Below are 26,950 nucleotides of genomic sequence, written 5' to 3'. Positions count from 1 at the left end.
TCCGAAGTCTTGCGATGCTGTGTCCCCCGTGGACCCAGTCCTGGAGAGGTGATATTGATTCTAGCGTATTCCACCACCTTGGGGAAGTTTATTTCTTTCTTTTGCGGGCTTTTATTAGTCCTTTTTCTTTTTTTTTTTAGATAGGTCGACAAGGATGCGGATAAACTCGAAGGAGCAGTAGGGGCAAATATTGACAAGGATCAAGGACATCAAAAGGGAATTCCTGGGCTTTTTAGGATCACGGACCTCGACCAGGAGATTATTTTAAGAATTTCTCACTCTGGTGAGATTCCCCAGAATATTCTATAATTGGTCTGACTGCTCATTGCCAAATGCGTACACTCGCGCAGTACGCTCAGATAAATGACGTTTACACTGTGATAGGAGATTAATCGTACTTGGACCTCATGCTCGTAGGGGGCCCCCTGTGCCTGATTATTCAGTATGGACTACCGCCTTCTCAATTAGGACTTCCCATGCCTTCTGTCTACCCTCCACATCGCCTCGACCTCCGCAAAGCCCACAAAGTCAGCCCAAGCCGCACCAAACCCGCAAATGGGCTGGGTTTTGGACCCGGTCCTCAGGTCCACTGGGCTACGGGCCCGGGGTGAAATCCCACTGGGCTTTTGAATGAGGGCCTATCGGGGCCCAAAAAAACACCAAGTGGTACAATATGTGTATAGACCTCGTTTCTCGTCTTTATCTACCGGTAATATTTATCACTATCATTGATTGGAAGTTATTGCATAAAGTCTCTTGCGGAAAGTATGCTTTTTTTTCGCCTTTTCTGTTGTCTACCTTGAGGACTGGAAAGGGGAGCTTCAAGATATCCAAGAACCAAGAAGCCTGCTGAGAAGCCCGCTGAAAAGACATCACGAGGCCGCATAAGCGACCGTCTACTCTTGTATCTAGTAGGTTGAAAGGCTAATACATTAAGTCACTTATATTAATCACGTTTCAAAATGCGAGAAATCGCACTATTCAGAAATATTAAATTCAAGAGGCTCACTAAGAAAGTGGTCGAACTCCTGTCTAGATCCAAAACCGATATCTGACATCAGAGTATAGTATATCAACATTTTTTCGACCTCCACAGGTTGGATTATGTTTTAAAATTAGAGTATACACTGATGCAGTAACCAAAATCATAAATTTCAAATCTAAGCTCTACATACTTAGTTGAAAGGTCAGAATGCAGCGATTACAAGATCCTCTTCGAACCCCCTCAATAGGCTATAATGGGGGCCTTATGGGCCCCCACAAAAGGGCTGTTGGTTAGTTTGGGCTTTGGTCCTGGGATCCAAGCACGCTTGTGAACTTTGCGAAGCGCTAATTTTTATGGTGGCAGAACATATAGCAGGATTCTGATGGGGAAGACTGTAATCCGTACTCCGTATGGGAAAATCAGCCGGGAGGGGGGCGAGGGGTGCGACGAACAATCCCTTAGAGATAGATCAGAAACAGCTTATGAAAAATGTTTAAAAGTAATGATGTGTTGAGGTTCTCTTCTTGATATTCCATTCTGTTACTTTGTACAGTCTTTGCCATAACGCTAAAATATGTATCCCCTTCCAACCCCGATTCGAAGTGGGCCATTATTCTGGCGCCTGCTAGGGTTATGTAGTTCCACCTGTCCACCGCGAAATCACTTGGCAAAATCGGGGGACCGAAATGTTCAATATCAAAAGCTGACGGAGGCTGTCCGGAACCCAGAGGTGGGGGAACCCAAAAACAAGCCTCGCATGCAGCAAGGCTGTCGCTTGTGGCAGCCGAATGAAGCGTATTGTACATGCAGTGGAAGTCAGGCGACGGTGCCTTAATCGGATGTGGTACTCGACCAAGTATTTTGTGACACCGTACTTTTCCGAGTCGAGGGGGGAAGATATAGCGAGTGCTCCAAGGAAGTCATCTGCCCAACCTTGGAAGAGAAGGGGACCAGAGGATGACAAGTCGACATTGTCCTATTTTATCACGTCTCGCTAACTCTCCGCAAATTTTTGGTCGTCGTCCGCCTCAGATAGAGTCCAGCTTGTAGGCATAATCGCTGTAGACCTGGTCCTCCACGGTCTCCCGGATGAATCCGTTCAAACTGGCACTGGCCGTTCCTTCGTCCATGGTAACATCGCCATCTGTACTGGTCACACCCTGGCAGATAGAGAGCGCACGCTCACGGACAAGTTCCCAGGTATCAAATTCAAACCGACCCTCACTCTCGTTCAACAAAAGATGGTTCTTCGAGGAGAAGGCAAAGACATGGAGGGACACAGCAGCCTTGGCGGCGGTCGGGGAGGGGTCCCGCACAATATCACCAGATTTGGTTACACCAAGGAGGGTCGCGGAGAAGGTCATCGACAGAGGAACGGAGGCGGATATCATAGCGAGTAAGGCAGCATGCAGGAGAGCCGGAAGGATAGTAAGGTACTGAATAAATTAGTCTGACGGTTTGACAATAGTGCAGGGCAGATTGAGCGTTTGAAATACTCACAGAGTCACCACGTTCCACGTTCTCTCCTCCAACAATAGCCAGGGTGATGACCACGCCGCGACGGGGGAAACCCTTCTCCCGTCCGAGGACTATTTTCCCTAGCACAGACCGCAGGATTCCTTCAACATATCTTTCACCGACGCCAGCAGTTGTCGTACCAGGTTTGACAAAGACCTCCACAGTGGCTTCTTCGGGTTTCAATGCGTCACGGCGAGCTGGGAGCTCAATGGGCGCGTTGACTGCACCCAAAATGCTGTAACCGGTGGCCGGACATTTGTATGACGCTGAACCGTCGGCACGATTTAGCTGTGAGAGGGATGCTATGGGACCGACCATGTTCGGGGATAAATTGGGAAGCTTCCAAAGTTGTGTTCGAGCAAAGTCGCAAGTTCAAATGTCAGTGATTTTTCATGTGCGGACCCGCTCCCTGATTGGCCGCCTTAGCTGGACTTGTACTGGGTACCTTGGCTGTTGCCCTGCACACCATATACCTCTGCGGTACTCAGTACAAGTCATTTGAACTGAACCCTGGAATATTGATGGTTTTCATTTCTACTTATTAACTCAACTTTCTACATTTCTACTTTTATGGTATATTGTACTCCTCGATCTTCCTGGCTTTTTACATGGCATACACCGTGACTGGACGAGGCTGTCTTATCTGATTCGCTACTGATTCTCATAGGTGCAGCGAGAGTAGACGTGTCAGTCCTTGGATGCCGAGCCCTTGGAATGCGGCCGATTGCATTAACCGAGAATTGGCAAGGCGGCTGTGCTCATACAGGAAGTTGCAGTGGCCTTTAAACTGATTTTAGCAGGGGCCTTCATGTCATTTCTGTCTCTGTTATTTGGTACGGAGCACCCGGCTCGTGACCTCCGAATCAGAGGTATCGACAGCCAAAGTACGAGAGGGCAATGGGATTCCGATAAGCACGTCAGCCTTAAACCAGGAATAGCACGCCACGACTGCCTAGAAGCCAAGTTGTGGCTTCAACCCCGGACTGGGAAGACATCCAATCCCAATGCAAGGAGCTTGGAAGTCCCATGATTTCACTGGATTACGGACCAGGATATTTGAAAACTCCGCCAGAGCGCAGAGGAGCCAAGAATCTCCGACAAGTCGCCCCCAATGACATCGCGGCTTCACGATGTGATTAGGGCTGCCCCTCACAGCTTAGATGATCCCCTCTTCTGAAAGCATGTGCCCTGTTCTATGTGCATGGCTACCTCTCGCATATAAAACCCATTTCTGGATCATTCCCTCTTTGCTGCTTCCACTTCCTCCCTAGTGCGAACATACTCTTTTCCTTACACTAACAAGGTTCACGGATATTCAGGGAATTTAAAGACTGTCTGACTTATTTCCACCGCTTTCTTTCCCACAATCTTATTGAATGGGCGTAGAGATAACCCCCGATGTCGAGGAATCGACGGAACCTCCTATATGTCCTTTCACGGAAATCAATCCCCAACCCAATGTGACAAACACCCTGTGTACAAAGCCCTGCGCTACCGACAAAAACCCTATTTCGCACACGACCGGTCACACTGCGTCCTCGAACCAATCAAGTAAAGAAGGGTCCGACCGCAACGCTCATCTCATAGAACCATCTGAGCTTGCACTCCTCCTCCATACAGATCTCCGGTGCGTTAGTATATGGTGTACCCTATTATAGCTAGATATCCTTGTTAACACAAGCTTTAGAAATGGTCTCTCTAGCACCGAAGCGGCCTCCCGTCTCCAGCGCGATGGTCCGAATACCGTGCGTGAAATGGAGGGTGTCTCCGTCTGGGGGATACTGCTAAGGCAGGTGTCCAACAGTCTTACACTAGTGTGTTAAACCGCATAGGCCTATCAATGCCCAGAAGACGTAGCTGACACAATCTAAGGTTCTTCTGATCACCATGGCCCTATCCTTTGGAATCGATGATTATATTGAGGGAGGTGTCATCACCGCAGTGATTGTCTTGAATATAGTTGTGGGGTGAGTACCTCGAAAAACCTGCCTCTGCTCCTTGGGCTAAAAGTTTTCCCTCTAGCTTCATACAAGACTATCGCGCCGAAAAGACAATCATGTCACTGCATCGTCTCTCCGCCCCAATATGCAAGGCCATCCGAGAGGGTCGCATTGCCTCTATTAAGGCTCAAACGTTGGTTGTCGGCGACATAGTCCAGCTAGCAGTTGGGGATATCGTCCCTGCCGATCTGCGCTTGTTTGATGGCATGAATGCTTCAATGGATGAAGCACTTCTCACAGGCGAATCCCTCCCCATCCTCAAAACCCCTCATGTGACCCTAGCGTCTTCTGATATTCCTATCGGCGACCGAACCAACATGGCCTATTCTGGCTGCAGCACTACACAAGGTCGTGCAATGGGAATAGTCACCGCAACAGGGATGAATACAGAGGTCGGGAAAATTGCACAACTACTCCAGACACAGCCGGACCTTCATGACTCCAGCCGTCTTGCTCAGGCGGGTAAACGGACGAAGGCATTTTTTATGAATGTGCTGGGCTTGATTGGTACGCCGTTGCAAGTGAAGCTGAGCAAATTTGCACTCTTGCTTTTCGGACTGGCGATTCTGCTCGCCATTATCGTCTTTTCGGTCAATAAATGGGATGTTCAGGGTGAGGTGCTCATATATGGCATCTGTGTTGCTGTTGCGGTCATCCCGGAATCGCTGATTGCTGTCCTCACGATCACAATATCTGTGGGTACAAAAGCAATGGCCAAGGGAAATGTAATAGTCCGGAAACTCCAATGTCTTGAGGCAGTCGGCGGTGTCACGAACATCTGTTCTGACAAGACAGGGACTCTAACCCAGGGAAAGATGGTAGCCCGCTCTGCATGGATCCCCGGTGCTGGGACTTTGACTGTGAGCCAAACTACAGATCCATTCGACCCGACCAGTGGTCTGGTCCAACTGGATGAGATTGATTGGAGCTCCAATCAACCCATCGAAGAGAATCCTGCACTGCATACCTTCTTGCGAGCGCTTGCTCTCTGTAATCTTTCCGCTGTCCACCATGAAAATCAAGTATGGAGTGCTGTGGGTGAACCAACGGAGATTGCTCTTCACGTTCTGGCTTTGCGCTTTGATTTTGGAAAAGATTCCGTGATGAAGAAAAGGCAACTTCAATTGCATACAGAGTATCCATTTGACTCGGCTATCAAGAAGATGACCGTCGTCTATGACAACCCACGGGATAGGACCAAAGAGATCTACACCAAGGGTGCCCCAGAGGCTGTTATTCCTCATCTCAATATTGACGAAGCAGAAAAGCAAGTTATACGAGACACGGCTGATCGGATGGCGGGCGAAGGACTTCGCGTCCTATGCATCGCCTACAAAGCACCCCCAATCGATGACGAATCTCAAATATCTCCACGAAGCTCCGCTGAATCAAACCTACGATTTGGAGGCCTTGTAGGACTATATGATCCGCCTCGAGTGGAATCAGCTGCGGCCGTACGCAGATGCCAAATGGCAGGGATCACGGTGCACATGCTTACTGGGGACCACATTAAGACAGCGACAGCAATTGCGTCAGAGGTCGGTATTCTTGACCGTGTCACCGCACACATCAAATCCAACAAACTGGTGATGGCTGCAGATGAGTTCGACAAGTTGACTGATGCAGACATTGATGCGATCGAGGAACTGCCTCTTGTGATCGCACGCTGTAGCCCTGCCACTAAAGTTCGGATGGTAGATGCGATGCATCGGCGTCAGGCATTTTGTGTCATGACGGGAGATGGTGTCAACGATTCACCTGCACTCAAAAGGGCTGATGTTGGTATTGCCATGGGAAAAAATGGTAGCGATGTTGCGAAGGAGGCTGCCGATATGGTTTTGACAGATGACAACTTCTCTTCTATTGTCAAAGCAGTAGAAGAGGGCAGGAGACTTTTTGATAATATCCAGAAGGTGAGAATATCACCATCAATATTTCAATTGATTTACTGACCTCGATTTTAGTTCCTCCTGCATCTGCTCATCTCGAATATTGCACAGGTCATCCTCCTCCTGATCGCCCTTGCTTTTAAAGACAAGGGAGGTGACTCGGTCTTCCCGTTGTCGCCACTGGAGATCTTATGGGCAAATCTTGTTACGTCTTCATTCTTGGCTGTCGGTCTTGGACTCGAAGAGGCCCAGCCCGATATCATGTACAGACCACCACACGACCTACGCGTAGGTGTTTTCACGCGCGAGCTCATTGTGGATAAAATGATATACGGAACCTTCATGGGAACACTTTGCCTCGTCTCGTTTGTCTGTGTGATATACGGCGCCGGATCGGGAACATCTTCTTTGGGCGATGGATGTAATCAGGAATACAATCCAAGCTGCGACGCAGTGTTCCGCGCCCGGGCCACTACTTATGCGACCCTCACCTTCCTCCTCCTTGTTACAGCGTGGGAGGTGAAGCACTTTTCTCGTTCCCTGTTCAACATGGATCCGATCAGATATCCCAAGACGTTCTCAGTCTTCCCCACCGTCTGGAACAACCGTTTCCTATTTTGGGCGGTCATGGCTGGCTTTGTCATTGCCTTTCCAGTCATTTATCTCCCGGTCGTTAACCAAGTGGTCTTCAAGCATCATGCTATCACCTGGGAGTGGGGAGTGGTATTTGGCTGTACCTGTGTCTACCTATTGTGCGTTGAGAGCTGGAAGGCCGTGAAACGGTCGCTGGGCATTGGGAGCGGAAAGACTGCGACGCTTACGCTTGAGGATGCTGAAACGCGGGCAGGATTGGCCAATCTTACGCCACTCTCACTGAGTGCGAATGCGAGCGTGGAATTGAAGTGATTTCGGAACAATTCTCTGGTTCAACACCATATTGGAATTGCTGTCTCCAAGGCGTTCAACACGCTCTTATTCATTTTCTATTGAATTTTTCAGAATGAACACATTTGATATATCGACTAACACGAGATTTTTCTTATTTAGAAAATATATACAGGATTACAATTCATTGTACATTGTAGATGCTTGCGAAGGCTAGACTAGTACGGATAACACATTCTCTCTGATTGGCCATCCCCTGACCTCGGTTCTTCGACTCAGCCCAGGACCTCGGGAGTTGAGGCCAGGTCGAGACCGTTGATGGATTCAAGTTTATTCAACGTTGATCAGTTTGCCTCTCGATGTCCTTGGTCTATTTGACAAAAAGGGTTGATTGATAATCGTCTCAATTGGTTTGGAACTGGCCCGGGCCGATAGGACAACAGTTAGTTGGAAGTGGGATTTTCTTTTAGGACGGGAGGCCTTCCTTCTTGTTACGAAATGCAGGAGAATAGCCCGATTTATAATCCAGTTTGATATAACAACCCTGAAGAGGGGCAGGTGACGAGTTGAAAATTCACGCCTGTCTCATGAAGATTCTATTGATAATGTCAACTACTGGGAATTATATGATCTGGCATACAGGGTACAGCAAACTCGCACGGGGATTCAAAGATGTGGGAATAAAAGTGGTGGTTTTGTGACTCTTTATATTATCGGGTAGACAGAAAGTAGTGTCTCATTCAAGGGGTCTCGGAAACATTGTAGACCAGCTTCTCGCCGCTGACCTTGTCCTCCTTGAGTAACTTCAGACCCTCGATCACACCCTTCAGCCCCTGCTTGCCGACCTTGGGGGGGTGGACCTTGATCTTTCCTTGAGCGAGCAGATCCTCGGCAATGGAAATGAACTTTTCAGCGTGAGCTTTGTCTTCCGGTTTGGCAGGGATTGGGATGTCCCCAAAGGTGAACGCCTCGCCAATGGTGGTATAAGCCAGGGTAAAGCGGTCGTTCACATTGGCACGGTCGATTTTGACGCTCAACAGAGCACTGTACTCGCCACCATCGGTGGAGATAGCATTGTCACAGAACGCAGCGCTGGACTCGAGCGAGATACAGTCGAACACGAGCTTCAGTTTATTATCAGTGGCCTTGCGAATTTGAGCAGGGGCCTGGGCATCCTTGTAATCATAGACATCGTCGGCGCCAAGGCTGCGGACCAAATCAAAGTTGCGCGGCGAGCAAGTGGTCAGGACCTTGTAGCCCGACAGCTTGGCAAATTGGATGGCCAGAGTGCCAGTCGCGGTGGAGCCACCGTAGATCAAAATTGGAGTCGAATCCTTGATGGGTTCGGTGGGCAGTGCAAGCTTGAGACTCTGGTACAGACCCTGGCCCACGGTGCTGATGCCAACTCCGAGGGTGGCAGCCTCCTGGAAGCTCATGTTCTCGGGTATCTTCCACTGCACGTCCCCCTTGACGACGACGTACTCAGCGAAAGTGCCATCCTCGGGCTGCACTGCATTGCCACCGTGTGCGAATCCACACACGCGGTCACCCTTGTTGAATTGCTTTTTGACATCCTTGCCAACAGCCTCGACAATGCCCGAATAGTCACATCCGACAAGAACACCGGGAGGAGCAAGATAAGCAATATGCTTCCAGTCGGTGGGGTTCAAGCCCACACTGACGGTCTTGACGAGAAGATAATCATCGCGAAGCTTGGGAACAGGGCGATCTGTGACCAGGCCCTCAGTCTTGGGCTGGGTGACGATGACTGCCTTCATTGTGAGTATGAATCAGAGAATGGAATTGAAAAGAGGACTCTGGGGAAGATGGAGTAATAAATAGCTGATTACAAATTGAAGGAAGTATGACGAAAAACGAATCCACTTCCCTTTCGGGGACCGTCGTAAATATTGCACCGACTCCGTCTCAATACTAATCACTCCGTCTCAACCCGTCTCCACACAGTTTAACAGCGTTTCCCCTAGAACATTCTATAGCTCTATATTTCTTCGGACCACATACGAATATACACAGCTTTGTTGGAAAAACCCATGACATTGGGCCTCTTTCGATTCACTCTGACAGGCCTCAATCGATACTCCTTTTGCCTGCTCCCTATTCTGGGCCTTCATTTAGTCTCTTGACCAATTTTTTAATGCACATCAAGGATTATTGACACCCAAGTTGTGTAGCCAAGATTTGGCACATTCCAATCATTCATATCTCGCCAATCATTCACATCAAACGAGGGACTACCGTGGCCTTTGACCGCAAATCTGTGGAACAAGGGTCGATTACATATATCTCCTTCCACCAAAGGTGCTTACCAGGGAAATACTTGAATCTCCAGAATCAACAATTCCATGATGTCACACTGAATAAGCTTTGCTGTTCAAATGGTATACAGGTCTACAATGCGATAAACAGGAAACAAAGTGCCAAACCGGAAATATGCCCAGGTGCTCCAAGAGACTGATGTCGGAGATCAGATTCACGTCCCCTTTTATTTCTATGATCTATACCGGGCTCTGGATATAACCCGAAGTCGAAGGCCCTACGATCTTTCTATTTCCCATGTTTATATTTCCTATTTCGATACTCTTGCAAGAGAGACCTATTAATACGGAGTACATCGGATATCAGTGAGGTTCCCTGACGCAAGGGATATCAGCGACCGGGAACAAATCCGGACTTCACCCACTCCAATAATTGTCAAACGTATATCTTGTTCGAGTCCAAACGTATTTGACGTCTAGTTGACCCCTGTTCAAAATAAGTCATCCTGAATCGGCATACCGCGGGAGCTAGTTGGTTAGTGCTTATCGGCATGAACAACCCCTCCTCGACAGAAGTTCCTTCCAACCTCACCTTGTGTTTCCAACCAGATATCAGTCATGAAGGTGCTTTGTCTCCACGGCAAGGGCACGAGTGGCTCTATCTTCCGCTCTCAGATTTGTTAGATTCCCAACCCCACGGGTCTTTTCAGAGGCCTTTCAGAGAACTGACCCTCCTTAGCCTCATTCCGCGCTAAACTTCCTAGCGACATACAATTTGATTTTCTCGATGGCCCATTTAGAAGCGATGCCGCTGCAGGCGTAGATATCTTCTACAGTCCGCCTTACTACTCCTTTTGGGAACAGGATGGTGTCGACGCTGTCCGAGCCACCTACAACTGGCTGACTGAGCATATCGCCAAGAATGGCCCATACGATCTCGCGCTCATGTTCTCACAAGGCTGTTCTCTGGGCTCGAGTGCCCTCCTCTTCCATCAGGAAGAGACTCCTCATCTCCCGCCACCGTTCAAAGCGGCTATCTTTATCTGTGGTGGCGCCGCCTTGAGTGTTCTGGAGGAGATGGGATTCCATATTTCTGCTGAGGCGCGCGAGCGTGATCTTGCATCCCGATCTGCGCTAGCTCTACAGGCCAATTCGTCGGCGGTCTTGGCTCAGGGTTCAGATCGCTGGACTGGTCTCGAGACTCGAGCCGGTGGGCTCTCGGAGGCCGAATTGCGGAATGAGATTACTAGCCCCTACCGTATAAATATCCCCACGGTACACATTTACGGCTCGAAAGATCCTCGGTGGGCGGCGGGTGTGCATCTCTCTGGTATCTGCGAACCAACGAAACGCCGCACCTATGATCACGGTGGCGGGCATGAGATTCCTAGGACAGCTGCCGTGAGCACCTCGATCGCGGAACTTTTTGAGTGGGCTATTGCACAGAGTGCTTCGAATTGAACAGTGATGGTTTGATTTATACCATGTCCTCTCACATGTTTGTTTTGTATCTTTGATTTCCTTCCGATACTTGGGGTAGATATATACACGGAGTGGAAATCTCAAGTCCGTGCCCTGCAAGTATGTATTCGAGAAGATTGACCTCGAAGGATTGCTGATATTTGTTAGTTTATGCGATGGAATGCTCAAGGTCATGCGGACTTCGCTATGTGTCCAAAGAGAGCATTCTTTCTGAACAATTCGTCTCTACAGTTGCTTTGCTCGGCGTGTGTTTCTGGCTAATGTGTGCCGGTGATAGACTGTGGCAAAAAGTACTCATTGAAACCTCACAGAGGACATTGATCTAGAGCTTGACTGAAATTGTGTACATAGAAAGACAACGGCCAAACTCACAGCGACTCAACCGCATAAGCTAAGTCATCTACCATGAGAATGTCTCTTCAAACAGGTCAACTGTTTTTTCCCCTTGTACATCTCTGACTGCCTCCCGCACACTATCGCCTAAAGCACCAGGACCGCAGACACTGACCGCCATCGCACCGATTTGCTCTGCTTTTTCTTTTTCTAGCATAGGTTTCATACAAGGCTTGCCGTAGTGGATGCTAACCGGTACGCTAGGTGGAGCGCACTGTATCCACGGCGGATACGGCTGTGGTATGTATTCCTCAACCGCGTCCTTATCTGCTGTGATGTAAAGGTTAATGGAGAGGAGCAGCCGTGGGAATTGGAAGTATGAGTGTTCGTTCGCGTTTATGGGACCAATTAGGGACTCGTGGCCTAGTATGTCGGTCATGAATGTTTGAATCCAAGTGAGATGGTCTTTCCATATGTTAGCAGTCATTGATCTGTAATTGGCGGGGTGATCGCACCTAGACTGCGGATGATCCAGATCAGATGCACCTTGCGAGTAGCTGTTTTCTGCTCGGTGAATGTGGCAACAACCTCGTTCAGATACGACATTGGGTGGGTGATGCCAATTCCTCCAGCTATCAACAACAGAGTGCCATATGACGTCAGAGAATGAATGCCGCCTGTGGGATGTCAGCAAATATGTTTAGAAATCGTCAACAACTCATGTTCACGGTGAGGAACCTTACCAAATGGCCCCTCTGCCAATGCCATAGCCTGAATGCGTCCCTCGGGCGAGTCTCCCGCCTTCTGGAGCAACTTCTTTGTGAATCCGTCTTGGCCCTTGATCAGAATGGACATGGTTATAGTCGGCGATTCTCCGATGAGGGCCTTCAAAGAATCACCCGAATCACGTTTTTCTTTCATATTCAACGAGTCCGATGTCGAAGACCACGCAACCGTGAAGGGATGTGATGTCCACAGGCCCAAACACGGCATGTAGAGGTACATATACTGGCCAGGGCGGAAGCGCCATGCCCGAGCCACGGCCACGTCAACGCGAGCAACAGACCCAGGGAGGATCTCGACTGTGGCAGTTGTGGGCCTCGAACTAAGATTTCTCCAAATTAGTATTCCAAGTCGACCTGCACGATCGAGACCCCACAGGATTAAGGTGCCGAGAAGCACACGCTGTTGTAATAGATTTTGTAGGTGATACCAGAGCGCCACGAAGGAGAATATGGCTAGGGCTATGTGCAGGTGAAGGAATAGTTCGTAAAATGCGTGTCGGACCGGCGACAGCGATTGAAGAAAAATGAAAAGGAATCCAATGATGGCCTGCGAATATAGATTAGGTGGCCATCTAAAGTGCTCTGGTGGACTGCATAACATACCAGAAGACCACATAGAAAGAGCTTCTGTTGCCATAGAGTATACAGAATATAATCTGTGCCATCTAAGCGCGAAATTCTGTTAGTGCATGATTGTATCCTACATGGTCAAGGTCACTTACGGACGTGGGCTTTGCTGGCCAGCACGGCACTCATGTGAATGACCGCATTAGCTGTGATGACTCGTCCCACCCAACGATGCATGAAATTGAACGTATCAAACGAGATGCCCAATAACGGGACCAGCGGATTATTTCGCCCTGCGCCTAGGACCAAACCAGGCGTATTCATGACTGCCAGATGGCCCGCGGAGTATTTGAGCTGAAACATCTTCTCGGTATAATCACTGACCCACCAATCGACTGTCACAATAATGAATATTATGTTCAGGCTGAGATAGATTAAAAGGCAAATCACTTCCAGTCGTAAGGGTAAAGACCCCATATGAAGCCTAAACATGCGAAACTCGCGGCTGTGACGATTGCCCCATATCGGAGCATACAGCAGATGCTTTTTCAGGGCTGCATTGAAGCCATTTGTACGGGACAACTGGGTCTGGTCTGCTCCTCGTCGTGCTGCTTTTGATCGTCGACGATGTCGGATGCGAATAACCGTCTTCCAGACAAACAAAGTTACTATCAGCCCGGCGACAACGAATAAGGGAACTGCAATCGCCGGGTTCATAGGCGGCTCCCCCGGGCCATTTCCTTTGAGTTCGACACCCATTGCGCCATTCAGAGAAGCAAAGGGAGCTCGAGCTGTCGATCTGGGTATGGAGACCGTCAACCAGAATGAACCTCGATTCTTCAACCCTCTCAGGACTTCGAGACCGAAAAAGGGCGAGAATACAATGGATGGATGGAATAATGCTATTAAAGGCTCTGTAGTCGCGTGGAAAGGAAAGTAAGTTCTGGACATGCATCATTCGCGTGCTAATCTCTAGATCTGCTATAGATACATGCCGTCATTGACAGGTCCCGCAAGCTTATTTTCGCCTCGCATTTGAATGGCAAGCGTGTACGATTGTGTCTCACATGGTCAATGTAACGTCGAGTAAAATAGATCTTGGCATGCTAAGGTTATTTTCAGTAGAGGTTGATGCGCTCGGTGGTGAGTTCTCAAGCCCTCGGATGTCCTGTCATAACCCAAATCAGAGGGGATGTGGATAATGTGGCGGACTGTGTCATTGCAAGGCCTCGGGGTCCTGGATAGGAGTAAAAGAGTCTAGACGCCGGGCAACCCGAAAACGGAATGTTGCCTGTCACTCTCAGCATTCTTCGTCCTCCATTCGGAAGAAGAGAAATAATTCAAATTGGCCCCTTGAGCGCTTTGGTTCCTGAATATCGATCTTGCTGAAGATTTGGATTGTCGAAATCATTGATATCAATATGCTGAACGTGGAATTGAGCCTCGGATAGTCGGTTCAATGGGATGCAACTGCAACGTTCAAGACAATGGTCAAGTTCAAAGTGGAAACTGTAGCGTAGCAGTCTTGGAACTTTGTCAACATGACGCCATAGTATCCTCCTCAAGCCTTGGCTTGATAAATGCCAGGTAGTCGTGTGTATTGATGGACATTACTAAAAGACTTCTCTCGGTCTGTCCTTTGAGCCGAACCTCTTCCGGGTTGAGAGACCATGTAACTATTCATTCTCGGTCTAATTTCATCGTTCTCTCAGTGAACCGAGATATTTCCAGATCCTACCATTCAGTAGTTCTAGACCTACCTCTCGTATCGCTGCATTTCACTTCACAAATGGCCCGAAACGGAGTGAGAGTTGTAGCGGGTTTGACACCTTAAAGCAGACTGAAAAGCAAAGATGGCGAGGGTCTAATCTCGGCCCAGACCGAACATCTCACGAGCAGACAGGAGTAGGCTCAATTGTTTGCGAACTATTCCAGAGAGGCAAAGCTCGGGTAGATGTTGCCGTATGCCAGAAAAGAGACGCTACCTATTGGAAGAGACCGGTAGAAAATTCTGCCGCAAAGGCACAATGTCGCTGTTCTCGTAGAGCTATCCACTATGAAACCTGATTCTTCGGTTGTAAATGGAAAAATCAATGACTCCAGGGAGGAATTTTATCAAGGTCAGAGCTACGTCAGAGCAAACGGCACAGGGACAAGGAGACAGAGTTCCAGGTCAATGAGATATCTATACGCATCTTAGTTTTCAAGATGGTTCAATTGTAGTCATGATGCCATTCTATTGGGTGCTAGAGCCCGTAAACAAACGTTATTCCTGACACCATTCCGTATCTCCCTCTTTGCCTGACCGAAAAAAACCCCTGGACCATAACCAAACTAGAGATACAAAAGCCAAAAACGCCGTCATTATTATTTTTGCATGAGTTGCCCTGTTAAGATCATTGAAGATCTCAGCGGGGCGCCTCCTGCATATGGACTGGAGGAAGTTGTGTTGGCTGTCCATCTTCTTCAACAGAAAGGCTGCCATACCCAGTGTCGTTGCTAGCGGACCGCTCACGGCGCAGAAAAGGTCTTTGAGCAGGATAATCAACTAGATCTTGATCGGCATCGCTTTCAGATGACTGTGGTTCTCCCTTGCGCCGACGTGTCCTGCGCTTCTTAGACAGAGCTCTGTCAGGTGTGGTGTGCACAAAGTCATCGACGTTGATGCCCGCATTTTGGCAAATTTCTGTGCACGAATTGACGATGACTTCTACAAGAGTAGTTGAAAAGCCGTAAAAAGCCGGGGTATAGGCATTTCGAGCCCAATATATGAGTTCTGCTGATACTCGCCCGAGATTGGGGATGTCACGGGGGCAAATAGAGAATTTATGGGTCGGACGGGTCTTTTCTTCGGCTTCATCGTCGGCGGACGTGGCCTCGGAGACTGGGGTCGAAGGGGACGATGAATCAGATGACGCAATATAATCCACATCAGAGGCGAGGAGGTGTAGGAGATGATAGACAGACGAGAACCCGATGAGAGAAAGCTCGACTGGATCGATCGGAAGCTGATTAAACCAAGTGATGGCCTTTTGAACGGTAAAGGACTCGGGTAGTGAGGAGGCGTTATTTTTTGATCGTTCGGTGACAATGGTAGCAATCATAGCACAGCGCACCGCAATGGATATTTCGTCCCGCACCGACACGGGCAGAGAGGAATCAAGAAAGTTGGATGATTGGCTCTGACTTCCCTTTCTCTTTTCTTTCGGTAGCGCGGCAAGAACTGCCCCAACATTTTCGATGCGATTTTGTTCAAAGAATACTGCTTTCATCACAAGTGCCCGAGTATGCGCGGCGGAAAGCTCTGGGGCCACATCAAGAGACATACGGATCTTCTCTTTGAATGCATCGCGACTTGCCTTGGAAACAGGACCCTTCTCGCTTGCTTCGAAATAATTGAGAAGAGCGGTTTGCAAAAGATGACTCGACCACCAAGCCGCAAGTGCATCTTGCGAACATTGGATAGCCGGGTCCTCGTCTACAACATCAAGCAGCACTTCGTCATCGCCAGTACCTTCCTGGGTTGGTCGGTTCCATGTCAGGTTCACAGCGCGTTGGATGATGTTGTCGATCATGACATCCTCGCAATCTAATTTGACCAAGGCAGCAAGATGAGGGGGAAGCTGATCAGGGTGACCTTCAGGCAGCGCGGCATTGACTTCTCGAGCTACACCCCACTGGAATCTGGCGAGAGCTCGTGCAATGTCATTTGACACATGGAACGACCAGGAGCCCGCTTCTCCAACGTTCCACAAGAGAATGCGGACATGCAAGGCTTTGATTATCATTCTTGTAGGAGTGCAGGGAAGTGTGCCGGCAGCGAAAATAGTGAGTACAAGGCGACTCTTGCTGATCTCGGCATCTCCACCAGTGAGCTGAGCATCAATTGCGATATCCCAAGTTTTGACTCGCCCCTTCTCATCCTCCTCAGTTATTCCGGTGGCCCATGAGTAGAGTTTCCATCCCATGAAACATCGTAAGACGTATTCGAAGCATCTCGAAGTAACAACATACCACTCTCGGAAGAACCTATGACGTGGAACACCGACCCGTTGCATGCTAGTCAGCCAAGCCTGCCGACGGAAATCACTTGAGGTAAGAGGTGCAACCGGACCCTCAGAAACCGATTTGGATGGGCCACGCCGCGTAATAGGCTGCGCGTTGAACAAGTAGACAAAAACGATAAAGGCACTAACAACGACCAGCGTTGCTAGCATAAGGAAATGGGCAAATGCACGCGCCTGCCACGAGTACCAGAAGTGCTTCAGGTAAAATTCCCAGGGTGCCAGTTTGGGTATTTGGAAACGGCCGAGAAGACTGATTGGGAGTGCAAACAGGCCCTTCGACTCGGACTCGGAATCGTCAGAGCCCATGCCTTCAATGACCATCAGACCGGCAAGGGCACCCAGCATATACTTGTTGGGCATCCTTGAACGTCGAGTGGAAGCATGCTCTGTGGCATACTGCGGTTGATGAGAGGAGGATGACGAGGGGTATTTGATGTAGGATTCCGCAAATACTCCTTGCTTCGGGGTTTCAGCTCGCATACGTTTCCACGCATCAGGAACCTTCAGGAGGCCTTCCGGGGGTTCTGCGATGTGGGTGGACTCTCACTGGATAACTCTTCCGCTTGAGAGAACACGCTAGGTGATGTACCGGAGCACGATTCTGTTGAGGCGTAGTTGCTGGGCGAGGAAACAGAGGCTGATGATGTGACGGCTTGATCTGCTACCTTATCAGCCTGGCGAAGCCGGTTCTTCAAAGCAGTGTTTTCGTCCTCCAAACGTTGGTTACGAATTTCCAGATGCTTGATGTACTCAGTCGCCTTCGACAAAATTGAGGCTTTGTTGAGTTTGTTCGCGGGATTTGCTCCCTCAGCTTCGTCGTCATCATCGGCTGAGCCGCCATTCGGGTTCTTGGTCGACCGAAGGCTGGGAACGCTGTCGCGAAGTTCGGCAATTTTATCGTTCAAGTTGGCGCGATACCGCTTCTCAATGACGTTGTGAGCTCGCTTTTTGGCGGGCATTTTCTTGCCCGGTTGCACTGGTCCAGTCACTGTGGTTGCATCGTCATCGCTGCCCGTCTTTCGCTTCCGGCTTGTCCCAACACTTGAAATTGGGGACACCAGACCTAAGTTTTGTTGATGACTCATGTGCTGATTTTGTCCAGACAGGCTGTGAGTGTACCCGATGTTGTTCCCGGCATTAGGCTCAGATGGAATCTCCATCAAGCCGAGCGGAAGATTGGGCGAGAAGTCTCTGTAATTTAAATGACTCGGGGAACTCATATCGGTGTGCGGGGAGATAGATGGTAGATCTATAGATGAGGCCATCTGCTTTTGGTCTCTTTCTGAGAACATTGGCTCATCCCATCGCATCCATTGAGTCCAATCTGGGTTCACATTCTCTCCACTTCGATGTGTGAACGAGTGACCATTTCCTCCAGTTTCATCTCCACCAGAGTTTCGTGAAGAAAAAAGCTGAAAGTCACTCTCCATATTGGGGTCGGACATCTTGGCTGGCATTCCACAGTTGGGTGCTCGGCCAATGCCCTAGGCAGTCTAGGTCCGAGTAATATATTGGGCACTCTAGACAGTTCTCACTGATGAAGACGTTAGTTCCAGTAATAAGACAAAAGCCAATGTCATTGAAAGAGAGAAAAGAAAAACAAAAACAGATTTCAGCCGACTGTACAGCCATAGTAGAGGCAAGACAGACATCTAGACCGATACAGGCTAGCGACGATCCCATGACGGCGGCAGAAAGATAGATAATACTGACTTGGCTTCAAATTCAGGTGTAACGCTCAAACTGAAATTGCTGGATCTCAACAGAAATGAATGTACTTGCTCTCTGCAAGGCGAGATGTAAAGACTGAGTTGCGAGGAGGGGGGATGTTAGAACCACAGTCACGGGTGGTAGTAGGCGATTGGAGGAGCAGACAGCAGGGATGTTCAATATACCCACATACAATGTAGCGCAACTGTTAGGCCCAAGGAACCAAGTGGGTTCTAAAATCTGCGCAAAAAGGAACTCCGAGTGAGAAAGGGTGGATCACCTGAGCAGGCCTTGAGAATACAGGAAATTGAAAAGAGACAGATACAAGCTATAATCTCTTCAAGTTGAGATCGAGCTTCCAGTCTCCATGCATGAAGATCAGGGGAGGTTGTATGGACCGAAATACGCCAGGCAGCCGAATAGGAAGGCTCGTATGATCGCGGCTGGACGCACTTCCGGCTCCCCGGTCACCCCTGACAGTATCCTGAGTGTTAATTACGCTGACTCATGGATATTTCTGCCTGTAACAATGTAATAAATGGTCTGTAACAGTAATAAAATACCAGTGCTTATTGGTCCTACCGTGCCCCCACTTTCTCTCAGTGCCCACCCCGACATGTGATTTCTAAGCTTCACCCTTTCACCTCTTGACATTTCTATTTCAACATACTTGTACACGCTTTCTAACCTTGAATATTCGGTTACTAAATGGAGCAGACCTAATTTGCTTTCTTCTGTTGCGCTCTGATTGTCTGGACACGTCATCGCGCTATGTCTTGGCGCCCCACAGGCGGGAAAAAGAAAGAGCGTGTTATGATCTTATCTGATCGTGCCAGTCTCCACTGTCGTGCCGGTAGCACTAGAAATTAGAGAAACGGCGCAAGAGGCGAATGGGATCAATGGTACTCTGTAAAAGTCTGGTAGAAGGCTGTGTGGATCCTGAATTCGGTGTTGCGGTCCACATCGATTTACCTTGACATAATAACTCGGCTTCGCGACACTTTCTGACCGGCATTCAGAAGAAACTTTTCTGTCTTGTGTTTTGGAAACCAGCCACCCTGCGTCATCTAGCTTATTGAGAACCACCCCACTTTCAATCGGGGTTCTTTCGGCTCAAACTTGTTTGTTTAGTCTCAAAACTTAAACAGTCGACAAGGCATCCCATGTTGGGCTACTCACGATTTGCTGGACCATACCATCAAAACTGCAAGGTTCCATTATCAATACATCGTACTGACAGTTATCCCCATTAAAGTCTTCGCCGAGTTCTTCACTATGTCACCGGCCTTCTCCTGTGGAGTAGGATGCTTGAGCTGTTCTAGCGCATTCTCCACCCCCGCTGGTGCAGAATCAAAGGCCACCGCATGTTTATTTGCTCGGCAAAAGTTGCTCGGCAAAGGGTATATATATAGACAGCTCACTAATCTTGCAACCATAAAGAGTTGTTATTGGGCCAAGATCGGGCTGCGTGGGCTCGAGAGTTAGTGGTTATGGAATACCTACAACAAAGTAAGGCTTGACCTGTGGACATGGTAGTCGCTTAGGTAGACCTCAGGTTTTTCAGCTGAGTTTCCCGTTCGTGAAGAAAGGTGTGAGGCGTCTTTCCCTTTACGCAAGGTGTCGTTACGCCATGTACTCTAGCTTCTTTTGATCTCGAGGCTCACAGGTGTATCTTCTTGGACGGGTCCCTACTGTTTCAGATGAAAGCTAATAGTAACTTTTTCAGGACCTGGCTCGATAGTTAGAGTGCATCTTAAACAATTTGGTCTACATCAGTAATTCCTGACACGCGGTCTTAGGAGTTACGGATTGCATTATTCATAAGCCGTAGGTTACGTAGGATATCCCAAGCCATACTAATCTTCAAGTGAGCAATTTGAGAGAGTTTTGTTCGAATACTGGGGTACTGATCACTCACATTAGGGCCAAAAAGGAACTTTTGGTAGCAGTGGGTGACTTTCGCATTAATGTTCCTCATCTGAAGCTCGCACTCCTGCTCATAACCCCGCGCTCCAGCAATAAGAGACATCCAATATAATATATCTCAAAGGTGTGTGTATTCAAGTAGCTGGGGTATGGTGCTATTCTCAGTTACAGGCCTTTGCCATGCCAATCCTCGATGTCATCTTTGAGGAAAAGGCGCTTCCTATATTCACATTGTCGGGGTTTCGAGAGCCAAGGTCAATGTCGAGGAATACTTTGAGACATTTTTACCAAAGTTGGGCCCTGTGGCGGCATTCAGCGACCGGGTATCTGCCTTTGCCGTGCGCTGTAATCTGGAAATAGAAAGGACTCAGATTGGTGCGGGTGGATAGAATATTGAACTTTTGGATTTGACTCAAGCTCTCGGATTATTCTCCTCGATGACCTAGTGTTCATTGACTTAACTCTCGGGAAGATCGTTTGGAAACAAGCCGAGTTCATTCTGAATAGGGCTCTGGTCCAGGTCTGGAGGCGCTCCGGTATAGTTTCTGGGGTTTCCCTGACAGAATGCCACCATAATGTGCTCGAAGTATAGGGCAGAGCTACTAAGTTGCAATAGACACTAATGGGAGATATGTGAGGCAACGGGGAAGAGATAACACAACGTAAGGAAATGAATGATGGGATGCAAGAAAAAAATCGAGCAGAGGGGCAATTTGGAAGAAAATATAGCAGGTAAATAGCACACCACCATGATAAGCCCCTACAGTCGAAACAAACAGGAGACTGATAATTGTTTATGTGGTACTTTTAGAGCCGCCTCACATACATCGTCAACTGGCAGCGGCACAGGTCCGGATATTGATTTCTTGTGCATTCATCTTGATACAGCCTATATCTTGCTATCTCACGGGTCTCTCTATCAACTCTTTAATGCCCAATGACAAACGACGTCTGCTTCGGTCCGGGACATTAGGTACCTCATGATATGGAAATATAAGGTTTTTACAATTGAGCTATCGACGGGTCGGCCCGTTCCGCATTCAAAATCTCTCAGCTGCTTAAAAATATGCGTCTCACGACCAGAAAGGCAGAAAGAACCCTAGGCCAGCGGAATTCATAAAGGGAGAAGATGGTATGAAAGACTGATACAGCAGATCCCCTGAGTAAGGCCATCCCCTCCTGCCTGAAACTTCCAGCTAAGCACTTAAATTTCCTTTGCGCTATCTGGCGCTACGTCTCCTCCCCTCTCAATCTTTATATCGACGGAGTATAATACATTGCCCCTGCATATCCGAGTCTATATCCCAGATTCAAGCCTTTAGCTCAGGGTGACAATCTACTACATCAACTGATAAGTTATTGATAATAAGTGAAATCTACATATTGCGTTTGAACACGCGAGAAAAACGCGCGCTTTAGATTAGTTTTCGATGATAGAGGTCCACTCAGAAAGTAGTAGTACTCCCGCATATATTCTGAATACACAACATATGTATCAACCTTTTGTCGGCCTCCACTGATCGGGCTTGGCTTTGCGGATGTTTACCTACGTAGGTAGGTCCGAGACCGTGGAGATATCTGAACCTCATGACCCCATTCAAAACGGATCAATATCGGTAAATTCCAGAAAGGCGATGTTTCTAAGACATAAAAGGGTGTTGGGTCGTAAAATCCAGTGCTAGAAATGTTTTTCTCTATGATTGTACATCAATCGGGGAATACGGAGTACATAGGGGCAGACTCCACGTCGGCGTGCTGGCCGATGATAAGGCCGCTAAGGTCCCGCGGGGATGCCCGTTCCAGTATCGGAAGGACCTTGGACGTCTGATAATGAGTACCTTGTGATATGTTACTGTTACTCGTCTTACTCAAACCACGACATGGAATTTGTTATTCGAATCATATGAACTCTTTTCTCAATTTATCTCTTGGATATAGATCCATACTTTATGAACTCGCGACAAAGTACTGTATGGTGAGGTGCGTAAGTTCATGCTTCATACTGACCAAATTGCCAGCCAAAAAGGGATACCGAAATTAAAGTAACGAGTCTGACTTTTGATCCCGACAAGGCACCATGAAAACCAAACTTAGTGCTGTGAGAACGGTCAGCCACGCAAGTCTACAAAGTGTCCAAGAAGGCAGTTCAACTTACCGAGATGTCTTCCCATTTCTCCCAGCCGCGCCCACGGACTTGAGCCAATTCTTCATCAGTCAGTTGCTTGCCAGTGGTGAAGTATCCCGATTGAATCTTAGCATCGATCTCGACTCTTGAATCGCTAGGAATCATCTCGTCGGGGATAGGGATACGCTCGACAATCTTGATGCCAGAGTCCACAATGGCATCGTGTTTCATGTTCGACATTGACAGCATGCGATCGATTTTGGTGATGCCGAGCCAGTGCAGAATGTCGGGCATAAGAGCTTGGAATCGCATCTGCAGGGAAGAAAGTTAGTACACGCGAGCCACGTTAACTGATGACAATTCTTACATCGCGGACGCCGGCAATATTCTCTGTCCGAGTGAAGTACTTATCGGCGGTGTCGCCTCCACGCTTGCGGGCATTGTAAACTAGATACTTAATCACTTCTCCGAGGGCTCGACCTTCCTTGCGGAAATAGATGACCACACCACTGCCGCCGTTCTGTGCCTCGCGAATGGCTTCGCGAATACCGAACGCCAAGTACGGTCGGCAGGTACAGATATCTGACTGGAAGACATCACTACCATTGCACTCATCGTGAACGCGCAGAGCGAGCTTAACATTCTCGTCCGAGATGCGTTCCGGGGGACCGAAGATGTACACCGTAAGACCTCCGATAGGTGGCAAGAAGGTTTTCAGATCAGGTCGAGTGATAAGCTCGGGGTAGCTCCCACCGGTATGCTCGAACAAAGTCCGACGAAGGGTGCCTTCGTCAACCCCAAATCGTTCTGCTACACCAGGAAGATACCAAACGGGTTCAGCTGCGACCTTGGTGACACGAACCTCGCCAGATGAATCAACAAGGATAGACCCGTCCACCTCGAGCAGGCCATTCTTCACATCATCAGCAATCTCGGCGAGTTTCATGTTAGCTCGAGTGACTGCCATAGTCGGGCGAATATCCCAGCCAGCCTCTAGCTCTGCCTTGAATTGGTTGACAATATCATGACCATAAGGATCCATAGAGACGATCTTCTTCTTATCCGCCCAGGCAGGCTGCGGGGGAAAAATTGAAAGTCGGCTCAGAGTTACGGAAGTCCGGTCGGAAATCCGCATCCAAATCACCAGCGGCAATGGCAAGGGCATTATAGATGCTGTAACTGCCACCGTGGGCACCGATGGCGTTGCGGCGCTTAACAAGGTTCCCACTGCGTGAAACAACTACCGGACCCCGGGATTTGGCGTCGGGAGCGCCCCACTCCAGGGGGACGGGCTCAATACCGCTCTGGCCTGGGTAAGTAGTTAACTATACCTGATATCAGCATCATCCGAATGTTCAAGTCAGCATATATTTTAGAGTAATCTTACGATAATATGATTGCTGAACCTGGGGTTGGGGTCAATAGGAGTTGTTGGAGATGGCTCCGTTGGTACGGGACCAACGGGCAACGCGGCGGGGATGGGTTCGGTTTTCAACATGTTTGTTTATAGAAGAGATCAATAGATAGAGATAGCGGTAGACAGAGAGAGAGAGAGAGAGAGAGAGAGAGAAGAAAGAAAAGATGTCCAAAAGAAAAGCAGGGGGAAAGAGAGGTGTAAGAGGGGGACAGCCCATGTGACTTATCTTTCTCCTCACGTTATCTGAGGGGCTTATCTGCAGGATTTGTACAGTCAAAGAGATGTTGGCCTTTACTTAAGACGGTTGAGATTGGTCTTGACATCTCTTGGCTTTGATTATCATGTAGTATCGTGTACAAATCCAATCTATACTACCATCTTCCCCAGAGGATCCACCGGTTTCCACCGGAGTTCTTCGGCGTTCACTCTAAGTGGTCGGAGTAGCGAACACCGAAACTTGGGATTTGGGCCTTGGGGACTTGATCCCGTTGAGCACCTGGATTTCCCTATGAGGTAAATGATTTCGGTTCTTATCTTAATGCCATCCGCTAATTACATAGTACCCCTGGAACGACCTCGCGTCGTCGGAATGGCAAACCAGCCTCCTGTGAGCCATGCCGCAGAGACAAAGTTCGCTGCGACCATGCATTACCTGTATGCACTCGCTGTAGAGATCGTGGCATCTCCACGCGATGTTACTACCACCCCGCTCCTCTGACAAGGGCCAAGGGTCGCCGTTTCTTCCCATTGGCAGAGGGAGTTCCCTTTGATCGACCCCCATCAGCAAGGTGCGTCAATTGTAGATCCGTCTTTTGTTTTGATGCCATCTTCCTGTCTTGTCAATTGGCCAACAGTCAAGTATCGCTCCCGATACACTTCCGTAGCTTCATCCATATGCATAACAGGCTCTTATGATTGCCGTTTTCCAGGAACCCTCAGTCAAACGAGACACCACTCAACCCGCCTGTGTCTAATGTGGAACAGGAGAGCTCGTCTGGGCCTATCTCGGCCCGTATCCAACCACTGCTATCTGGGTATTTCGGCCCAACGAGCTTCGTATCTCCCCTAACCGAGGATGTCGACTTGGGCTCACAAGGCCTGAGTCTGGGCCTGGAGATTGAATCCGCCCAGAGGATCCTGCCACCATATTGGGTTCACAAGATCTCCGAAATTATATTGACACTCGACGACTTTGCCACAGTCGAGGCCTTGATTCGCGATTATTATGCACTAAGCCAAAGCGCGATTATACCAGCGCCATTTGTACTCAACAGTCTTGGCCCGGTCAAGTCCATGTGCAAAGAGAACATATCGGACCGTAATCTTGCCGATTTCACTTCCTCCCTGACAGTAACCATAATACAAAACACGTCTGAAATTTTCGAGGTTCCTTCCTCCACCCAAGGGCGCGACTTCCATGCGCTATTCACGGGATCAGCAATCCGCCTTGAAATTATCGGGCTTCTCTGCGCTCTCGCTGGTCGGGCAAGATATCTGGGACTCGCTAATGACAGGGTCGATGAGGAACGGACCTCGCGGTCTCAATATGCGCATAAGATGCTTGCAGCGAGTGATGCCGCACTATCGATTTGCAAAATCCTCACACCACTCAATGACCTGACAATATGGCTTGTACATGAGATTCTTCTGTTGTCAGATATAGTACATGGTGATTCAAGTTCGTTTAGCCCATCCACCCGCTGTCTTCTATTTCCTAACGCAACCTAGGCCCCGCTTGTTGGAAGCGATTAGGCGAGCTTTCCACCGATATCTTCGCACTTGGCCTTCACCGTGACTCTAAAACCTCGAGCGATATACCCGAGTTTCTCTTAGAATCACGTAGACGGCAATTTGCTGCAGCGTATCAGCTCGACAAGAGCATTGCTACATTCCTAGGTCGACCGCCAAGGATACCATGGCGATACGCCGATTGTCGCATGCCCCTTGATATTAGCGATGAGGCGCTCGCTACTGATGACATGATATTAGATTACTCTCACAATCATCTTGATGAGAATGGCTGGAATCTCCAAGGTGTAGTACAGCGATCATCATGGATACGAGTGCGGTTCATCATCAGCACATTTCGGGATGAGATTCTTGAGGTCTCTCTACAGAATGTGACACCCGAGATGGAAAATATGCTCGAGTAAATCATAACTTTCTTATTGATGTTCAATCGCTAATACCATACAGGAACATCTCGCAGCGATGCCATCTAGCATGGGATTCGCTCCCCAATTGGCTACGGTACAGCCCACGGTGCTGGGATCAAAATTTACACATAGCAGTACGCCTTATGATGATCATCTCATATCTGGCATACTTGTACAACGACTTCCTCATCCAACGACTCATTGCTGGGAAGAGCAATCCACGCGGAAACACAGCATTGCTTTGCGTTAGTGCTGAGATCCTATCAACGGTTCTGACATTAGGCACGCAACGCGAACAAATGGTCGATCTCCGACCGGATTTTGCGTGGACGGTACGTACTGACACAAAAGAATTCAATTCTACCCAATCTAATATTAGGTGAATGGCAGGTCTTACTCTACGGCTTCCCTAGCGCCAGTCTACTCATCAAAGCCTTGCAGCATCAAAAGCACACAGGCGAGCCTTTCCTATACGAAGGGTCGAGGTCGGCACTTATCCGCAATTTGAGTGTGTTCATCTCGCATCTTGAGACCATCGTTCGGCCGGATAGTGCCAACTATGCTCTCTTCCAACGGGCCAGTCAGCTATTCTCTAGGATCATTGATGAGATCCTGGAGCCACAGTCAATTCTTCCCGACTCGAACGTTGGGGATACCTCTGCTTTCGATTATGATTCACTGATCGAAGTTGATGGCCTGGATCTGTTTAATAATATAGATTTTGGTGTTGCGTTCAATCAGTGGTTGTTCTAAAAGGGTGTTTCTATGCTGTGATGGCTTCATGTATATAGTTGCGACAGAAGGGCTTTGCGAGTGAATCAGACTGTTG

At 48.6% G+C, this 26,950-nt stretch overlaps 8 protein-coding genes across 8 annotated transcripts; 3 read left to right on the top strand and 5 right to left on the bottom strand.

Moving 5' to 3' along the window:
- Window positions 1-2,013: 2,013 nt before the first annotated feature.
- Window positions 2,014-2,821, bottom strand: N7500_009761 (putative exosome complex subunit Rrp46; the record flags this gene model as incomplete). Its single annotated transcript, XM_056680900.1, has 2 exons — window positions 2,014-2,421; window positions 2,486-2,821. The coding sequence occupies 2 exons, from the start codon at window positions 2,819-2,821 to the stop codon at window positions 2,014-2,016; spliced, it is 744 nt and encodes a 247-aa protein (XP_056528282.1).
- A 1,058-nt stretch (window positions 2,822-3,879) lies between these two features.
- On the top strand, window positions 3,880-7,298 carry N7500_009760 (putative potassium/sodium P-type ATPase; the record flags this gene model as incomplete). Its single annotated transcript, XM_056680899.1, has 5 exons — window positions 3,880-4,130; window positions 4,191-4,317; window positions 4,376-4,470; window positions 4,526-6,416; window positions 6,468-7,298. The coding sequence occupies 5 exons, from the start codon at window positions 3,880-3,882 to the stop codon at window positions 7,296-7,298; spliced, it is 3,195 nt and encodes a 1,064-aa protein (XP_056528281.1).
- A 719-nt stretch (window positions 7,299-8,017) lies between these two features.
- On the bottom strand, window positions 8,018-9,055 carry N7500_009759 (zinc-binding alcohol dehydrogenase family protein; the record flags this gene model as incomplete). The annotated part of the gene is made up of 1 exon (XM_056680898.1): window positions 8,018-9,055. The coding sequence occupies one exon, from the start codon at window positions 9,053-9,055 to the stop codon at window positions 8,018-8,020; it is 1,038 nt and encodes a 345-aa protein (XP_056528280.1).
- Window positions 9,056-10,171: 1,116 nt separating this feature from the next.
- Window positions 10,172-11,014, top strand: N7500_009758 (putative EF-hand calcium-binding domain protein; the record flags this gene model as incomplete). The annotated part of the gene is made up of 2 exons (XM_056680897.1): window positions 10,172-10,232; window positions 10,293-11,014. The coding sequence occupies 2 exons, from the start codon at window positions 10,172-10,174 to the stop codon at window positions 11,012-11,014; spliced, it is 783 nt and encodes a 260-aa protein (XP_056528279.1).
- A 421-nt stretch (window positions 11,015-11,435) lies between these two features.
- N7500_009757 (ferric reductase family protein) lies at window positions 11,436-13,479 on the bottom strand (the record flags this gene model as incomplete). Its single annotated transcript, XM_056680896.1, has 5 exons — window positions 11,436-11,833; window positions 11,884-12,045; window positions 12,112-12,700; window positions 12,757-12,818; window positions 12,876-13,479. The coding sequence occupies 5 exons, from the start codon at window positions 13,477-13,479 to the stop codon at window positions 11,436-11,438; spliced, it is 1,815 nt and encodes a 604-aa protein (XP_056528278.1).
- A 1,649-nt stretch (window positions 13,480-15,128) lies between these two features.
- On the bottom strand, window positions 15,129-18,232 carry N7500_009756 (basic helix-loop-helix domain-containing protein; the record flags this gene model as incomplete). Its single annotated transcript, XM_056680895.1, has 2 exons — window positions 15,129-17,311; window positions 17,335-18,232. The coding sequence occupies 2 exons, from the start codon at window positions 18,230-18,232 to the stop codon at window positions 15,129-15,131; spliced, it is 3,081 nt and encodes a 1,026-aa protein (XP_056528277.1).
- Window positions 18,233-22,513: 4,281 nt separating this feature from the next.
- Window positions 22,514-24,046, bottom strand: N7500_009755 (putative GTP cyclohydrolase II; the record flags this gene model as incomplete). Its single annotated transcript, XM_056680894.1, has 5 exons — window positions 22,514-22,519; window positions 22,579-22,860; window positions 22,916-23,547; window positions 23,660-23,873; window positions 23,936-24,046. The coding sequence occupies 5 exons, from the start codon at window positions 24,044-24,046 to the stop codon at window positions 22,514-22,516; spliced, it is 1,245 nt and encodes a 414-aa protein (XP_056528276.1).
- A 427-nt stretch (window positions 24,047-24,473) lies between these two features.
- On the top strand, window positions 24,474-26,874 carry N7500_009754 (uncharacterized protein; the record flags this gene model as incomplete). Its single annotated transcript, XM_056680893.1, has 6 exons — window positions 24,474-24,478; window positions 24,526-24,753; window positions 24,895-25,643; window positions 25,694-26,114; window positions 26,162-26,453; window positions 26,512-26,874. 6 exons carry the CDS (start codon window positions 24,474-24,476, stop codon window positions 26,872-26,874), a joined length of 2,058 nt encoding a protein of 685 aa, XP_056528275.1.
- Window positions 26,875-26,950: the final 76 nt, after the last annotated feature.

Source organism: Penicillium coprophilum (genome assembly GCF_028826855.1).
Source record: "Penicillium coprophilum strain IBT 35676 chromosome Unknown utg000006l_segment0_segment0, whole genome shotgun sequence".
NCBI classification, from domain to species: Eukaryota; Fungi; Ascomycota; class Eurotiomycetes; order Eurotiales; family Aspergillaceae; genus Penicillium; species Penicillium coprophilum.
The sequence above is the reverse complement of the archived record's forward strand: the minus strand, read 5'-3'. Positions and strand labels throughout refer to the sequence as shown.